The 19,135-nt window shown below is 44.1% G+C and overlaps 2 protein-coding genes across 2 annotated transcripts; one reads left to right on the top strand and one right to left on the bottom strand.

The window, feature by feature from the left end:
* The first annotated feature begins 413 nt into the window (after nucleotides 1–413).
* On the top strand, nucleotides 414–5,492 carry LOC127104585 (uncharacterized). The gene is made up of 2 exons (XM_051041765.1): nucleotides 414–4,351; nucleotides 4,991–5,492. Exons 1-2 carry the CDS (start codon nucleotides 414–416, stop codon nucleotides 5,490–5,492), a joined length of 4,440 nt encoding a protein of 1,479 aa, XP_050897722.1.
* Nucleotides 5,493–14,299: 8,807 nt separating this feature from the next.
* LOC127100930 (serine/threonine-protein kinase GRIK2) lies at nucleotides 14,300–18,417 on the bottom strand. The gene is made up of 13 exons (XM_051038239.1): nucleotides 18,097–18,417; nucleotides 17,798–17,982; nucleotides 17,327–17,708; nucleotides 17,136–17,210; nucleotides 17,002–17,046; nucleotides 16,765–16,839; nucleotides 16,360–16,447; nucleotides 16,117–16,241; nucleotides 15,835–15,930; nucleotides 15,442–15,508; nucleotides 15,232–15,347; nucleotides 14,882–14,960; nucleotides 14,300–14,758 (listed from the first exon to the last, which is right to left on the bottom strand). Exons 3-13 carry the CDS (start codon nucleotides 17,651–17,653, stop codon nucleotides 14,631–14,633), a joined length of 1,221 nt encoding a protein of 406 aa, XP_050894196.1. The 5' UTR covers nucleotides 17,654–17,708; nucleotides 17,798–17,982; nucleotides 18,097–18,417; the 3' UTR covers nucleotides 14,300–14,630.
* Between the last annotated feature and the right edge of the window lie 718 nt (nucleotides 18,418–19,135).

Genomic DNA, 19,135 nt, shown 5'->3' with positions numbered 1-19,135 from the left:
CGTCTCCAGAGCCCCAAAACAACGGAGATGCCTCTCACGCCCACAATTTAGGGGCAGAGACATTTCATCCCATTCCCGTTCCCGTTGAAGGAGACGCCGTAATGATTGCCATGGTGAATGCCCTCAATCAAGCCGGTTCTATGCTCCACCAGCAGCACGAACGAATCACGGCCCTCGAAGCCGAACGACAAGAAGCCCGGCCCCAGCCGGTGAGTAGGATACAACAGCGTTCGGAGCCAACGAAGAAGCGAGGACGTCGCTCTCCCGAACCCTACGCCAGCAGGGCACGCGCCCGTCGTGACGGTGGTCGAGCGAGAACATCACCAAGGCGCGGGCACAGCCCCGACAACAACGAACTGTCTCCCTTAAGGAGCGATGAGGAAGATTTGCATTGCCCCCTATCTCGGGCAATAATGGAGGCCCCGCTCCCCAAAGGCATGGAGAAACCGCCAAACCTAGCTGTGTACGACGGGACTACAGATCCCGACGATCACGTCGACAACGTCAACGCGATGCTCGACTACCGCAATGATATAACCGGGCACCTCAAATGCCGACTGTTCTCAACGACCCTCAGGAAAGGGGCCATGGCCTGGTACAAAAGCTTGGCCCCTGAGTCCATTACGTCATGGAGAGTCATGAGGTCCATGTTCACCCGGCACTTTACAGCTTCCCGTCGTCACCCCAAGACTGAGGCGACCCTTGAAGCCATAGTGCAGAAGAAGAATGAAACACTGCGCTCATACATCGAGCGATTCAACCAGGAAGCTGTCGAGGTAGATACCACCGAGCACATGAAGAAGTATCTCCTCGAGAGAGGTCTCTTACCCGGCAGTGAACTTAGCAGAGCCGTAGGGATCGAGCCTCCCCGCACCTTAAACGAGCTCCTGCATAAAGCCCAGGCCTACATCAGATACGAGGAAAAGCAGGTGGCACACAATGCCCGCAGCGGACGTAACGCTGGGGAGACCGAGCACTCAAAACGCGAGGACACGAGCATTTCCCGTCGCAACGGAGACAAACGAAGAGAAGAAAGACCTCGCGAGCTCCGGGAAGGAAGAGGCCCCGCGGGCAGATATAGCGAGTACACCTTACTGACAGCTCCTCGAGAGCGTATCCTCGCAGAATGTATCAACTCTGAATTTAAGCAGGGCAGGGTCAGGTTCCCAAAACCGTCTGCACCAAAGCCCCACACCGACAAATCAAAGTACTGCCGGTTCCACAGAAGTCACGGGCACGTGACCGAAGACTGCGTCCACCTGAAAGATGCGATTGAAATTTTAATCCAAGAAGGGCACCTGAAGCAGTACACGAGGAGGAACGAAGCTCCCAGACACGACGAGCCAGAGAAGAAGAGACCCCGGGAAAACACACCCCCTGACAACTCTCCCTATCAAGTGGCCCTCTGCGTGTCACGACCGGAAGATTTCTTCCTCCCCGAACCATTACCCGAGGGCAAGATCACTGCACTCAGCCCCTGGGAAGACTTCCCTACCACACTGGTGATATCAGGAGGAGGAACTAACGGGGAATCCGCGGCCCTCTCCGTCAAACGTAAGTTCGACGAACTCCTACTGACTGCCCCCGAGCAGAAAGCGACATTGACAAAATACCGGGGAAAATCCAACCCAATATCCTTCTTCCTGGAGGAACTCCCGGGCGGATCCCCGAACTCGGCCATCCCACTATTGATAAGAGCAAAGATGGCCCGATTCGACGTACGACGCATCCTGGTCGACGAAGGCAGCTCAGTGGATATCATGTACGTCCACCTCTTCAAGACTCTGAAGCTAGACAAGACCAACTTAGCCCCCTACGTCGGATCAGATCTCCAAGGATTCAACGGAGCAACAACCAGACCGTGGGGATATGTTGAGCTCCTCGTCACCTTCGGCGAACAAGAAACGGCCAGGGAAGTCAAAATCCAATTCCTGGTCGTAGACTGTCCGTCTCTCTACAATTGCATCTTTGGACGCCCGACACTGGCCGAACTCACTGCGGTCCCATCCACCGTCCACCTGAAGATGAAATACTACACCAAATTGGGACGTGTGGTCACCATCCATGGTGACATCGAAGCAGCCCGACGATGCTACGACGCCGCAGTAAAAGGACAGGCCGTAGTCAGCACGAAGAGCAACTGCAACAACAAAAAACTCAAGACCGAGGATCCTGCCCGAGGAGTCAACGCCATCGACCTCGACTGTCGCATCGGGCTGGACGAGACCGAAGAGGGGAGGTTCCCCAAGGAACGCTCTCTCGAACACCCGGTCCGACCAATCCCCGACGGGGAGTTCGAACTCATTCCTCTTGGGGACGATCCGGAAAGGACGGTGAAGATAGGTAAGGGACTACCCGAGGAAACAAGAGAAGAGCTAGTAGCATGCCTCAAAGAGAACTCCGACCTCTTCGCGTGGAATGCCGCAGAAATGCCCGGGCTGGACCCCGAGATCGCGTGTCATAAGCTAGCTGTAGACCGGGCAGCCAAGCCCATAGCACAGCGTAGACGCAAGCAATCGCCCGAAAAGGCAGAGGCTGCCGAGCGAGCTGTAAAAGACCTCTTAGAGGCAAATTTTATTTCTGAAGCCCAGTACACAACCTGGCTCTCTAATGTAGTCCTCGTTAAGAAAAATAATGGAAAATGGCGTATGTGTGTTGATTATACTGATCTTAATAGGGCTTGCCCGAAAGATGCTTTCCCCCTCCCTAATATAGACTCGCTCGTTGACAACTCTGCAGGTTTTAAACTCTTGTCCTTCATGGACGCATATAGTGGATACAACCAGATCCCTATGTCGCCCGCAGACAAGAAACACACAGCGTTCATGACCCCAACGGGCAATTACTATTACAACGTGATGCCGTTTGGGCTCAAGAACGCTGGCGCTACATACCAACGCATGATGAACAAAGTCTTCAAGGACGAAATAGGGGACATGCTCGAAGTATACATGGACGACATGATCGTCAAATCACACGAGGAGATAACCCATGCTCGACACCTTACGAAGGTATTCGCGCAGGCGAGACAGTGTAAAATGAGGTTCAACCCCGAGAAATGCACGTTCGGAGTCCGGGCAGGCAAGTTCCTCGGTTTCTACCTCACCGAAAGAGGGATCGAGGCCAACCCCGACAAATGCCAGGCATTCTCGGAGTTTCCGACCCCGAAAACCAAAAAATCGATCCAGTCACTCAATGGAGTGCTCGCCTCACTCTCCCGTTTCATCGCCAAGTCCGCCCAGCACGCGTTGCCGTTCTTCAGACTCCTTCGCAAAGAGGCTACCTTCGACTGGACCGATGAATGCGAGCAAGCGCTACTCCATCTAAAGAAGGTTCTGTCCCAACCCCCGGTCTTATCACGGCCATCAGAAAAGGAAACCCTATACTTATACCTATCCGTGGCAACCGAGGCCGTCAGCGCCGTTCTAATAAGAGAAACCGACGAAGGACAAAAACCCATCTATTTTACGAGTAAAGCACTCCAAGGTCCCGAGCTCCGATATCAGCAAATCGAAAAGGTCGCCCTGGCCCTCATCAACACAGCAAGGAGACTACGATATTACTTCCTCGCACATACGATAAAGGTGAGGACCGACCAGCCAATCAAACAGCTGCTCGGGCGCCCGGATATGGCCGGGAGGATGCTCAAGTGGTCCCTAGAACTCTCCGAATTCGACATACAATACGAAAATAGAAAAGCCTTGAAAGCTCAGGCACTGGCCGACTTCGTCGCGGAGATGACCCACTGCCCGACTCCAGCAGAAAGCGCCCACAAATGGACGATCTTCGTCGATGGCGCCTCTAGCACATCAGGCAGCGGGGCCGGGATCATCCTCGAAAATGAAGAAGGGATCCTGATAGAGGTATCATTAGCGCTAGCGTTCCCAACATCAAACAACCAAGCCGAATACGAAGCCTTCCTCGCAGGCCTGAGGTTAGCCGAGGACCTAGGAGCAAAAGAGGTAAAAATATCCACCGACTCCCAGCTCGTGGCCTCACAAGTGCGAGGAGAATACCAAACCAAGAACGACAACCTCCTCGAGTACTTGTCCCTCGTCAAAGAAAAACTTGATAGATTTGAAAAATGGGAAGTTCAACACATACCCCGCGAGCACAACACACGGGCAGACGTTCTCTCCAAACTAGCCAGCACGAGGAAAAAGGGTGGGAATAAATCAGTAATCCAAGAAATCCTCCCTCGGCCCAGCATCAACAAACTACCGCCTCCACTCGAGGTCAACGCTATTGGAGATGCCCACTGTTGGATGACACCCATCTACAATTACCTCACACGAGACGAACTCCCGGCTGACCCGAAAGAGGCGACCACTGTCAAACGACGCGCATGCTCGTACGTACTCCTCGAAGGAAAACTCTACCGGAGAGGATTCTCCATCCCACTACTCAAATGCGTCGAGGAAGAGAAAGTCCCCGACATACTCGGAGAGATACACCGGGGAATTAACGCTCAACACCTCGGCGGACGATCGCTCGCACGAAAAGCCCTTCGAGCAGGCTACTACTGGCCGACCATGCAAAACGATTCGAAAGAGCACGTCAAAAGATGTGACAAATGCCAACGACATGCCGACATGCACCTCGCACCCCCGAACGACCTCAAATCGCTGTCTTCCCCATGGCCCTTCGCGTGGTGGGGCATGGACATCCTCGGGCCCTTCGTCACCGGATCATATCAGAATAAATACCTCATCGTCGGGGTGGATTACTTCACCAAATGGATCGAGGCGGAGGCACTGGCTAAAATAACCGCGCAGAACATTCTCCGGTTCTTCAAACGCAACATCCTCGCTCGGTTCGGTATACCCCAGGCACTTGTCACAGACAACGGGACACAATTCACGGACGGAGGATTCCAGGACTTCATCGCCAGCCTGGGCACCACATAACATTTCACGTCTGTCGAGCATCCGCAGACGAACGGGCAGGCAGAGGCGGCCAACAGGGTAATCTTACGTGGCCTCAAACGCAGACTCGGCGAGGCAAAGAGGGCATGGGTCGAGGAGCTACATAGCGTCCTATGGGCCTACCGCACGACACCACATTCTACCACCGGGGAAACCCCGTTCCGACTAACTTACGGCACCGAGGCAGTCATCCCGGTGGAGATACGGACGCCAACGAGGAGGACGGAGGAGCCCCTAGACGAGGAAATGAACGATGAGACCCTTAGAGCCGAGCTCGACCTAGTCGATGAGATACGTTCCGAAGCAGCTCTCCGGGAAACAACCCTCAAACAAAAAATAGCACTACGCCATGACGCGAAAGTCATAAAAAGAGAGTTCCAGGTCGGCACCCTGGTCCTCAGAAGAAACCAGAAAAACCCGAGAGAGGGCAAACTGGCGGCCAACTGGGAAGGCCCTTACCGCGTCCGCGACAAAACGAGCAACGGGGCCTATTACCTAGAAAACCTACAAGGAGAACAACTCGCTCGACCATGGAACGCAGAAAAACTTAGACAATATTACAGCTAAGTACGCCACGGGGAGACGTGGCAGGTACGGCCACGCTCTTCGTCCCCAAAACCCCAGAGAGGAACCACGAGACCCGGGAACGATCCGGGGTCACATAACAAACACAACCCTCCCCGACGGTTGGGATCTTGACCAAGACCCAACGTCGAAGTACCAAGACTGGCAGGGCACCCAGCTCGCGATGGGAGGACCCAAGCCTCGGGACCAGGGTTCGAACAACGGACCCGGGCTTCGATACCCACGGGCACAAAGCCCGACACTTCGTCGGTTCCCTAAACCGAGGAGATTAACAAAGTCGAGCAGAGTACGAATTCATGCAAACAAGTATCAAACACGAACGAGCACAATGAACGGTAACAAAAATATTCATACATTAGAAACGACAAAAGCGGCCGAAGCCAAGTACGCCCGAAGGCCATATTACAACGCCCGAAGGCCAAAATACATAAGGCACGCAGGCCATGATAAGAAAAACATATAAACTAAGACTCCGCTCGGAGCTCCTCTTCATCCTCTTCTTCTTCTTCTCCCCCCAGCTCCTCCTCCACTTCAAACGGGCAGATGATCTCACCATCCCGGACGCAGCAGTTATAGGCCGACCCTTCCGTCACCAACTCAGGGTTCAGAAGCCCGAGCTGCTCGACAGCATTGTCGAAACCCTCTTTGAAGCAGGCCACAAGATCTTGGTTGAGAGTCCGAATATGCCCTAGCAGCTCACCGCGCGAGCCAAAGGCGCGTTCCTCCTCGGTCTCATCTGCCAGAGGACGGACCTTTCCCTCGAGAGACTCAACCTGAGCCCGTAGGTAGGCGTTGTCCTCGGTCAGCTTCTGATGGTCGACCACCTGCTCTTCCAGGCTCGCCTTAGCAGCCTTCAACTGGTCCCTCTCCCTTTCCACCTCCTCCAGCTTCTGGCGCAGCCCTTCCTGCAGCTGATGCTCTTCTTTGTAGTCCGACAGATCTTGAGATAGTCTTTCCTTCTCTGTCCGAACCTGCAAAAGGGCTTCCTCCAGCGAGGCGGTGGAGACCGAAGTGTCGGTCAGAACCATGGCCGTCTCCATCACCCGGATGACGGCAGCAATATCCCTGGCCAGATCTTTCCTCCGGGCAGCAACATCCTGGTCCAGAATAGCCTTGGCCTCAGGCGCAGGCACAGCAATCGACTCCTCGGCCTTGAAGAACGACCGTTCCACATAGCAGGGAGGCAGAAGATAGCTGCCCGGTCCATGCGAACCTCCTGGAGACGACCTGGTAAGGGCCCCAGCCGGACGCTTCCGTTTATGGAGGGGAGAAGCCGCTGGCGACGGACTGCTATCAGGAATGGTGATCGGGTTAGATCGAGGAGGAGAGGAAGGAATCACGCTCGCCGCCTGCGAGGGACCGACCCCGGCATCGCCAGCAGTCTCCGAGACACGGGCCACAGTTTTCTTCTTCTTCTTGGGCACCCGGTCAGGAGCGCCGACCTGATTCGCTAGCTTCAGCACCCGATCACGAGCATTGGGCATGGCACCTGCAAGTAAATTACACACAAACATTAGCGACCGAAGTCATAAACAGAAATAAAAAGCTAAACAAAGTCTGCCTACTCAATAACGCCAGAGCTTCCTCCTCGGTATCACACTCGAGCAGAGCCTTCGTATTGATATAACGCGTCTCGGTGATTAGCTCCCCGGCCTCATCCAGGTAGGGCACGCCCTGTCGATTCGCCCAGAACGCCAAGCTGAAGCTCTGCACGTAATCGACCAGCTTCTTGTACGCGAGCCTATCCTCCTCGCCGAGCATCGCGTACTTGACCCGGTAATGCGCCGTGGAGAGATCGAAATGATCACGCTGCCACCTCAGCGGTATCTTCGACATCAGCGTCTCCTCCCCGTTGGGTTCCCGTTGATAGTAGTATAGAGAGTGAAGGGCAGCCCGGGTAATCGGCATCACCACGTACCACCGGCTTTTGAAATGGCGAACAGAATCCTCGTACGTCTTGAACAGACGCACGGGCTGCTTGAAAGAAACCCAACTGTGGCGACCACGGGAACCGGACCTCTGGAGATGGAAGACGTGGAAGAAGAGAGCCCGGGTGCAACCAATGCCGAGGAACTGGCAAACTAACTCGAATGCCCGCATAAATGCGAGGGCATTAGGATGTAGTTGGGACGGCGCCAGCCGGAGCCACTTGAAGACCGACATCTGGAAGGAGTTGAAGGGCAGTCTGATCCCCGCCTCACGAAAAGCAAATTCATACATGGTGAACTGCTTCCCCGGGAAATGATGACAAATGCGGTCTTCTTCCTTGGGGGCGCAGCAATACCAGTTTGGTGGATCCTCCCGGCTTATGGTCTCGACCATAGCGTGAGCAGTGATGGCCTCGTCACAGAAGTCGGATTCCTCCTCCAAGGGCTCGTCCGCAACCCATGAGAAGTCGACCTGCCCGGAAGAGGAGGCGTGTTCGGTACCATCTCGGACACTCCCATCCCCGACAGGGAGACGAGCGATTGTCGCGTCTTCGGTGGAGGACCCAGAATCTTCCTTCCTCGGTCGTAAGCGCCCGGTAGCACCTGAAACGCAGACAGAAAGAGTGAATTCGACGTCATATCAAATCCACCCTTCCACCGCAGGTCAAGTGAAAGGGCGTAGCGGCGACGGACACTAACCGTGCTCAACTCGGTGGCGCGCGCACTCTATGGAGACCGGGCATAAACTTCATACAGCCTATGCAAGTATTGCCCAGCATATGAAGTTTATGCCCGGTACAGTAGGATCCCAACCCTATTTTCTACCACCTAATATACACCTACAGTCCACTACACTGTTCCCAAGTTAAACCTAACCACATTTCTACAACATTATCATGCGTTTGACAGAAAACAACAAGGAAAAAGAATGGGTCACAGTGGAAAATCGTACCTGACATAGTTAAGTTGAAAGGGTACGGTGGTGTCCGAGCAGAAGACGGTGGTTCAGATAGGAGGACGGGCGGAGACGGCGGTCCAGACGGTTGAGCAAGCAAACGAGAGAGAAGGTGGAGATCTCCGGTGAACGTATGAGCGAGAAAAAAAGGTAGAAATGAAGTTACTCAACCCCTTTTTATAGGGCTTGGCACGTGGACCAACACGCTAGGTCATCATTGCCTAGCCTGCCTACGCCGTCTTTGCGCGCAAAACGAAGCGACGCCACTAATCGTGAGACACGTCTATCAAAGATAAGAAGCTGAAACGACCCGAGCACCTGTCCGTCTCCTCGACTCACCAAGACGCCTCCTCCCCGCGCCATACCCACGTTTACTACAAGGAAGGAGCAGATCAACCGATCACCTCCATCCCCGACATTCCCGGAGAAATGTCAGTCATGAATAGGTCTGTTGCGACCTCACCTGTCTAACGATCAAGCTTCCCCATCGTCTCGGGGAACCCTTAGTTGAAACATAAGTCATCTCTCTGGCTCAGAGACTCGACTTGGGGGGCTCCTGTTCTGGACTGGGCCACGACGCTTAGCACGGCGCGGCCCAATGCTCGCCAAGCCCACGTCCAAACGACTGTATCCAAGCGACCACGGGGACACGTCAGGTGAACGACCGTCCGCCCGGAGAATGTCTCCCCGGCCCCTTAAATACGTGTCGGACAACGAGCGGGTCCTCCTCATATGATCTCCATCCACTCATCGTCAACCCACGCCGCGGGCACCTAAGTTGTGTCGGGCAGAGCCATAACGGCATCTCACTCACCACGTCACCCAACTCCCCTATATTGTCTCCTTAGGGATAGGGGCAGTTGGACCAGGGGGCAGACCTTGGTCTAGGTCTTAACGCTTCTTACGCGTCCCCTGGCAGCTCCTCCTTGGGCCTAGCTAATCCAGCCCATTAGGAGCCTTGGCCCAGCGCTGGGGGCTCAATATAAATACCCCTTTCATGGCAAAGGGGCAGGTATTCTAACTCACACTCTGATAATCTCATTCTGTACCTTTTCTGACTTAAGCGTTGGAGCACCTTGCAGGTACACCCCCCCTCTCATTTCATTCTCCGGCCCATTCACCAAGACCTTGGAAGGCCCTCCTGATCAGGTGAGATCAATAAGTTTTAAGGCTTGCATGAGTTTCATAGGTAAATACCCTCCCCACTGAAGTTTGGTTGGTTCAACCTGTCCTAGAATAGTAACCGGGTTCTGAAAGGATCTCCAATCATTGACCTTCCTTTAAGTCCACTTCAGTGCAACACCAAGTGGTTGACCAAAGCTTCCCTAAAGTCCAATCTCGAGGAGTGTAGTATCGAGTCTCAACCAACCCCAGTCGGAACCGAAGTCAGTTATCTCACTACTTTCTAATGGCCAGGATGAGTAAATTAGGGTTCTAAAGGTCCGGTTAACGCTTTGATGGCACCACGCGGACGCCAAATTTTTCCTCAAGTAAACATGAGGAACATCAGGACATCCAAAGTATCACGTTAACCGTAGCCATCATTTTAACCATTCCAGCATACACCGGATAGTCGCGATGATCTCTTGCTACTTACCTAAGGTACACTAGATCCGGGTGTAGGATCTTTCACTCAAGCATAAAATACCCAAGCAATCCCTTAAAAGTAAATCAGACAATTAGAATACATAAGTGATCTTGTTTTTTAAGGTAACCTCTCTTTTTAAAAGTTTCCCCAACAGAGTCGTCAGTTCTGTCATACGGTGAACTGACTTTGGTGTATTTTTGCTTTGGAAAGCAAATGTCGCGGATAGCAAGAATCGCCACCGACTTTTCTTTTATCCAATAAGGAAAGGTGGAAAAGAACAGGAAAGACCTTAATTAGATTTTGGATTCGGGAGGTACATTATACAAAAGGAAGGTGTTAGCACCCTTTGTATCCATGGTTATCCATGGGCTCTTAATTGCTTGATCACTTATGTTATTATTCTTGTCTGAAAAAGTGTTTGTGAACTGCTTAGAAAATGTTTTGAAAAGAGAGTTTAACTTTGTAATGATTCTTGTACGAATGTATACAAAGTATTTATCTCGTTTAATTTTGAAAGCTGTTTAGAAAAATATAACTTGGCAATGATCCTAGTACGAATGTATGCCAAGTATTTATCTAATAGATATTTTGCAAATTGTGGGATGTGAAGAATATTTTAAGTTGTGAGTCAGCAATTAAGAGTTATACCTACCCAGGTCTTTATGGGTATTTCCTATCCTTATGAAGGTAAAACTATCCTTACTATTGAGAAGTAAGTAGTCTTATCCTTTTGGATTTAAGGGACATCGTAGGGTCATCGATTGGTCATTGAAGGCAACATTTGTAAGGATACCTTAGCATTCAAAGGGACGATCATCATTTAACCGTAGGCTACAGCGACGGGTCATCGAGGGACAAAATCATATTTTCGTCGGCAGCATCCGAGGGACTATGATTTATCTTATAGGGACATGATGATTTAATCGAAGGGTCTTTGCTAAGTGTATCCCCACATTCGCGGGACATGACCGTAATACCGTAATACCGTAAGGCAACAAAGAGAGGACCAAGATCACTTATTCAAAGGCAATATTTTATAATCAATTAGGCAATTAGGGTGAATCTCCATATTATAATCAATTAGGTAATTAGGATGAATCTCCCCAAGGGTATCCCACAAATAAAGTGGAATACCTAGCAAGCTACCTTTTCCGGGAGTATGTGAACCCTTACAAAATTCAGCAAACAGGTCAGAATACCAAATCAGGATGCAATCGAGAATTGCACCAAACAAAAGGAATCACAACAGTAATAGGGTCAGGTAAACAATGCATGGCTATGATAAAACATGTCAGATGAGCGAAAATCAGAACAGAAAAGTCAGCGACTGTCACGTTCGCTGCTGCCTCGCCTAGCGAGGGCTTAGCGAACACTCGCTACAGGTTCGCTTAGCGATGTGCTAGCGAACGGCTGCAGGTTTTGAATTCAAGAACAGTACGATTTCATCGAGCTCCAAACCCTATGGCATTCATTACAGAAATTACATGGTTAAACATTCAAGACATCCATGCATACTTAAATCCACATGCAAAAATTAAGATATTTTCATAAATTCAATCATAATACCACATGTAAATTAAGAGCATAAAGCGGTAATGGTAGTGCAAACCTGTTTGCAATTGAATTGCAACGTTGAATTGGCATATCACTCTTGGTGTCGGATTGAGTTGGGCGGAGGTAACCTTTGTGCAGATGAGTTGCCTTCAGGGTTTCCTTTAGGATTGCTCCTAATTCTCTTGGTTAGCCTCCAGGGTTTGCTCGGTTGCTTCTGTTAGGGTTTCCTTGCTAGGGTTTCTCTCTGTCTCCTTCTGTCCTGACTGATCTGACCCCCCTTTTTCTGAATGAGGTCTTGGTATTTATAATAGTTTTTTGTGACCTAATGGGCTCAGAATGAAGCCCAAAAATTCTGGTATTCGCAAGCTTCGCTAGGCGAGTGGCGCAGCGAAGAGTTCGCTAGGCGAATGATTTTGCTCGCCTAGCGAGCAAGCCATTTTAAGCCATTTTCTGGATTTGACCACCTGTGTGCTGGGTCTTTGTTCCTTTAATATAAATGCCTTGAAAAATGAACAAGAGTGCCTTGAAAAATATCTTGCAAGATTAACGGGCAAATTTTAGGGTATGACACAATGTTTGTCTTACTTTTGTCTGAGAACAAACAAGTAAGTTGGGAAGAGTTGCTAAGTGTATAATTTACTTATTTGACATTATTATTATCATACACTTATTAGCTTACTTTGACACAAAGTAATACTAAAAGCCCTAATATGTGCCCAACTAAGAATTGTCATGGTAAATGCACATTTATCTTGTTTATATAATTTTTTTATCAATTCAAGTTGAAAGATTGAAAAGAAAACTTAAAAGGATCAACTAATAAACTAGACAAGATCATCTGACCCAAGATTTAGAAGGCAAAGTTAGACAAAATTTGTTGGGAGAATTTTGGTTTGATCAGCGAAAAGGAAACATAAAGCATGGATGGAAGATATGTGAAATTCGTCGGGAGAATCTGAGTTCGACCAACAAGTTTAAGGTAAAATAAAAAGGGTTAAGAACATGGAAAACTTGTTGGGCGAAATCATACCTCTCACCACAAATTTAAGGCGGAAAAGCAACGTAGCCTAAGAAAACTTAAGGGGGAAACAACATAAAAACTAGATTTGTTGGGCGAAGTATAGCTCGCCCAACGAATAGAGTCATCTTATGAAACCTAAAAGTAGGGGGTTAGGCCAATTCATTTGATACATTTGTTTTAATAATATTAGTTAGTTTATAGTTTAGTAAAACCCAAAGAGAGAGAGAGAGATTTGTTATAATACTAAAGGATATCAAATTGTCAAAAGGAGATTCAGTTTTTTCACCTTTTATCTAATTATCTTTGTCATGTATATCTAAGTTCTCTCTTGATGGGGTTAGTTTTGTGTATTATTATGTGATCATGACATTATACACAAATTAATGTATTAAACATATTTCATCCTTCAACTTATTCTTAAAATCTTTTATATTTGTTTATATTTGTGGATTTATGAGGTGTTAAGATGGTCTTATAGTCTAGAGCAGGGATAACTTGTGGTTATACTTTGACATTTCTTAAGTTGCATGATTTTTCTACATGTGAATTGTGAGTTTCAAATTGAAAAAATATTAATTTAAAACTATTTTTATAAAAAATCTAAGAAGTCATTACAATCATACAAATTTTTTTAAAAAAATTTAGACTTCTTTTATCCAAAATAGTATCTTAAAATTTCAACAATAAAAGTTTAAATGCATAAAAAAGGAAAATTGAATTGATGTCATATTTTTAAAAAATATACTCCATAGCAAGTTGATATAAATTTATAGTTATTTGCAATTGAGATATTTATTACCTTGTCATGTCTTCCCTTAATAAGCATAGATTATTTTTATAAAAATAAATAAATAACATTGTTCCACCATACATTGCATTTATTTTGTCTCCCTAGATAAAATATTTAGATTACAATACATAAAAATGTTACAAATACAATATTAAACAACTCATTAGTATTATTACTCTACAAAAGTAATTCTAAAGAATATAAAATATTGTTAATTAGTAAGACTTAATAAAAGGAAATAAATTGAAACAAACTCTTTCATCCATAAAAATCATAACGATTTAATAAATCTGAGGTCAATTTTTGAAATTTGAAAATTCTTCACATCCTAATTTAAAATCCCCATATTTACTATTGATGATTAAGCAGTCTATAAAGTCATGTTTCATAAACATAATAACGATTTTTTTTTTATGAATTTAGACTTGGTGATTTAAGTTTGTTGATTTGATAATATGTCTAATATAATTTAGTTGAAAAGAGAGTAAATTAAGAAGGAAAAACTTTTTTTATTAAAAGAACAAATTTAATGTAGATTCACTTAAAATTTAGTCAAAAAGAGTAAATTAAGAAGAAGAAAAATTGAATCCAGATTGAATTATAAAATAAGATAAAATTTGAACAAATTTATTTCTTGATATAATTTAAAAATAAATAAATAAATCCAAAATTAAATATAAAATCAATACAAAGTTAAATATAAAAAATCAATATTTTGAATAAATTTTATTATTTGAAGAGAAATATTCTAGTACATTGAAATGTTTATAACTTGATTTTCTATTTAAAACAAACAAAAAAGAATTCTCATAAGTCAACTACACTATTGCATTAATCCTGTAGTTTGTAAAAGGATAGATATGAATAATATAAGTGTTATATTTTGTAAAATGTTATATTTAAAAATATCACTATATAAAATAATAGAAGTGTTTCACCAAACCTAGAGAATGTGAAAAGTTAATTTCAACTCTGTTTTCATTGTGATCAAAATATGTATATTTGAACTACATTCCTAGGACTCAACAAACTCAATGAAATTCATATTAACTCTAGGACTCAACAAAGATTATGTATTTATATGTCTACATGCAGAAGCTTGTAGTACAAACCCTCAAATACTTCAAGAAAAAAACTGTAATTATTTCCTCGTGTTGGCATATTTCTCAAATTTTAACATTCCTTCAAGCCTACCTCGGTTTCCACTCAACATATACAAATGCAACCCACAGTAAAAGATTTGGTCAGTAAAGGTCATGTCATGGAAGCATATTTTGCTTGCTCTCATTCACTGTCTTTCCTCTCCATGTTCTTCCTTTTACACCAACACATGTACTCAGGAATTGGCCCATCATTTCCAATGACCCAGCTATCAGCCGCGACATCAGCCAACGCCATCCTTTGCTTTGGGTCTGCAGATTTCGAATTTCAATTATTATTATTAAATAAAATAACAAAAATGGCTAATTTTATAATCTTCCCCGAAGAACTATGAACTTGTCAGGTAATACGCCAAAACGTTGAATGTTGTTTACCTTTGGAAAGTAGTCCTTCGATTAAATTCTTCAACCGCGGATTCAGATCCTTTGGGAGCACTATTGGATTATTGACTATCTGGATTAAGAAAAAAAAGTAACATGAAGGCCTCATAATATATTATGAAACTTGAAAGTGTGTGTTTGGTTTGTCTTGACTCTTGTTTGCTATTCTAGTTGATACTCCCTTCCATATAACTATTACCAAATACCATGTTCCTCCCAATTTTAGAATTTTTTTAAGGAAGGTAATAAAAATAGATTTCAAAAGAAGAATAAAAACAAAACAGATCATAATTAACAAAAGCATATGAGGAAAACAAAAATAGAAAGACAACCAAATTTCTTACCCTGTCATATGTATCTTGAAGTGTGTCACCAAGAAAAGGGTATTCGCCCAATATCATACAGTATAAAGTAATTCCTACTGCCCATGTGTCTGAGGCTTTACCTCGGTAGGTAAGACCTAAAAAATATCGACAGACACTGTAGTGAGAACCTACATTTCATAAGCATATTTGCCCAAAAGCATTTTACAAACATAAAATGAAAGCACAAACCTAAAATACATTCAGGTGCAGTGAAAACAGGAGTTCCAGGTGATCGTCGAAGCACATCATTATCATCCTGCAAAATGAAAACGATACAGGCTCCATATTAGTTCACGAGACATCCTAATGCCTATGAAATATTATCAACATGTTATCAAAAACACTGCAAAGTGTTTCATTTCAGGTATTATTAAAGTGCACCAACCATCTTGCATAGTTCCATATCATCCGAGTAATCATATTTCTTTTTCAAACGCGGTGTGAAAATCAAATTGCAGTATCACAAAGAAAAGGATGTGTCCTAAGCTGCAGTTGAAGATACACTACTGTCCAAATAAAGTGGTAGCTTTGTTTTATTTAATGTATTTAAATTAACATTCAGGCTCAGTAGTTGGACATTACCTCAAAAGCCTGGCTGACACTGAAATCCCCTATCTTTACTGTACCATGACGAGTAATCAACAGATTATCAGGCTTGATATCCCCGTGAACTATATTCTGTTTTTCAAATAAAACTATTGTTAAACATTATAGTAACATGATCAAAAAATAATTCAAAGCATTTTATGACTAAGTATGAGCATTAAACATTAACAGTACGATGTTTCGCAAGTTGTTTATTACTGCATGATCATATGTTTGTGTACGCGTGCATGAGTGTCAGAGAAACTTAGTCAACATTACATGAGCATGGAGATACATTAATCCAGAAACAATATCCCGCAAGTATCTCCTAGCAGTCTCTTCACCTAAGCTACAAGCTCGACCTGAACCCTCGCAAACCCATTTGTCTTCCACATATTCAAGTACTGTATTCGGAAAAAAAATCAGCTAGTCAAGCATAGAACCAAAAGGAGATTCAGATTCTCATTCGATTAGCAGTCAATAACTAAATAACAAAACCAAAGTAAAACTAGTCATCAGTACCCATGTAGAAGTGATCGGATTCTGGGTCATCAATCACCTCAATGAGATTGACTATATTAGGATGTTGGATCATTTTCATTATGAAAACCTGAAAAGAAAGTATGATTTTTAACCAACTACAGGGACAGTAGCACAATAGCTAGAACAATCAAATTAGAAAATGAAATATATCATTTAAACACACAAACTAGAAAGCAAAATAATATGTAAATCCTTGGAAAGAGAATTTACTTTAAAATTAGAGTGTAAAAATTTGTTAAAGAAAGAATATATGGACTTTCTAAATTTGTTAATGTCAAGGAATATAACCAATACGTTTAACAAAATTTCGCATGCATATTTGAATCATATTTCAACTATCGATCCAAACTATGAAAAAATCAAATATATAATGAAGAAATATACCTCACGTAGAACATCGGTCATGGCAGTTTCTGAGGGTCCAACTCGAAGCTTCCGTAAATGGGACTTATGAAAGGCCTATATTCAGAAAATTTTCAGCTCAATAAATAAACAATTGCATCATTAAGGCATTAACAACAATCAAAAGATTCAAAACATATTACTCGATACAACCCTATAATGGCCATATTTTCTATCATAAACTAATTGATATTTCCAAACATTAAAGAAATATCTTACCTTAATTGCATAATGTTTTCCATCAGCCGAGCTTCGGTGAAGAGACTGCCAAGCATTCAAGGAAAGAGGGTCAAGTAAACTATTTTCCTTGATAGAGAGATAGAGAGAGAGGATTAAATTAATACTATGCTTACCACTTTCCCATAGCTACCCGAACCAATCTTATACTCACGAACATACTCATTTATCATCTTGTTTCCATTTTCATCCTGGACACAGTTATTATAAAAATAACCATTCAGATAGAAAAGACATATAACATACAACATCATCAATAAAAAAACACAAAAAAATATATATAGGAATAACTTTTCGTCGCAATTACCTCTGTGCGAAAAACTTTGTCAGTCTCTTTAACAGGAAACTGTCTACAAATCATCCCATTCTCTACTCTAAAAACCAAAATATCCTCCGATCGCTTAGGACGACTTTGCTCCTCACTATCATCTCCACTGGTGGTGCTAGTAACCTCGTCATTACAGAAAGACTCTTCGTCATCAAAATCATCATCATCATCATCCAACAACAGCTCTTGGGAGAGATTACTATTGTAGATGGCAGGCTTAACCTTCTGCGTGTTCCGTCTCTTGAGAAACCCGAAGCAGTTAAAACACCACATAGCTTTCACATAAGTTAGAGTCTTATCAAACATCTTTAGCTTAGATCTTAAGTTGATTGAAAATTCTCCCAGGAAATGAATTAAAAATCTGTACAAAAACATTTCATAATGTCAAAAACAATCCAACATCGCAGCATTATGAAAACGAATGAAACACATAATAAAGAATATTCTTACCTGAATTCAGCAGAAGTGGGCTCAAAGCCCTAATCAAACTGCTGCTGCTCTAAAGGGTGCCATTGAGCTAATTGACGAAAACGGCATGAGACATTGAATCCATTAGTACAATTCACACCCAACATTGTGATAACTCCAGTTCAAAATAATCGTTGCAAACTCAGTCCACAGGAACAAATCATTGACTTTTTGCATTAAAAAGAGAAAAATAAATTAAAATATAATAACAAATAAAGATGCCAAATTTACATAGAACATTCAGATAACGTCAAGGAGAAACGAAAACGAGAGATGGTTACCTTGTTTTGGTGTGTTCTGATGCCGCAGTTTCGGAAGAAAAAACCTAGAAATTGTAGTGTGAATTGGGGGTTTCTACTCTACTGGTGTCTAGAGTGAGAAACCCTAGATAATTTGTAATGGAAATAGAATCTAGAAACCCTAGATTGATGGAATATATGAATGAATTGAATGATAGTAATTTTTGAAAAGGATTGAGTGGAATTGAAATAAATAGAGCGGCGGGTGATGGAAAAGATTTGAAGTGAAATTCCGATCGGGAGAGTTGAGTAGAACTCCCTCGGTTCCTCCCTTCCCGGGCTAGCCTATATATGTTTTCACAAATTTTATTTTGACACCAAGTTTACATCAAATACTTATTTTAATTATTTTTTTTAAATAAAAAATTGATTTAGATGAAAAATATTTTTTATAAAAAATTGTTTTATAATATAAATATAAAATATTTTGATTAACCAATTCTTTTACTTCTTTAAAGACAAAAATATATATCATTAACAATTTATTTTACTTATAACTCATAACCACTTCTTTGCCAATAAAATATTGTTAACTGACATTAAATTATGTAACTGGTAAAAGTACAAATGTGTTACAATCTCTCGTGATTAAGGATTATTAGAGACTTTAAGATTGTTGTGAGGTTGAGAGCTAGCTCACTAGGGTGTGAAACTCCGTATTGATATATTTCTATGTTGGAGTAAGGTTTTTCCTTAACCTTTAGGTTGTGGTATTTATAGAGGTTTCTCTGTACCTGAGCTAGAGAGAGGTTACCTACACTCCCTTGACCAAGTACATGGGGAGGAAGGAATTTTCCTTTCTTGGATCGTGGAAGATGTGGTTATCCTCCTTGACTTCTTTTTTGGACTTGTTGTAGTGGGATATGTCATACCCGCATATATGGATAAGCGAGTGAGAGAAGTAAGCCAAGTAGGCGAAGCCTAATCGGGCGAACTGATATGGATGCTCGGGCGACTTCATGGTCCAATTCGGGCGGTCTAAGACTTTGTGGGACAGCTCGCGTCCCACTAGTGTGTTGGA

The sequence above is a fragment of the Lathyrus oleraceus genome, chromosome 7, assembly GCF_024323335.1.
Source record: "Lathyrus oleraceus cultivar Zhongwan6 chromosome 7, CAAS_Psat_ZW6_1.0, whole genome shotgun sequence".
NCBI lineage: Eukaryota > Viridiplantae > Streptophyta > Magnoliopsida > Fabales > Fabaceae > Lathyrus > Lathyrus oleraceus.
Note: the sequence above shows the minus strand (reverse complement) of the source record. Positions and strands in the feature narration are given on the sequence as shown.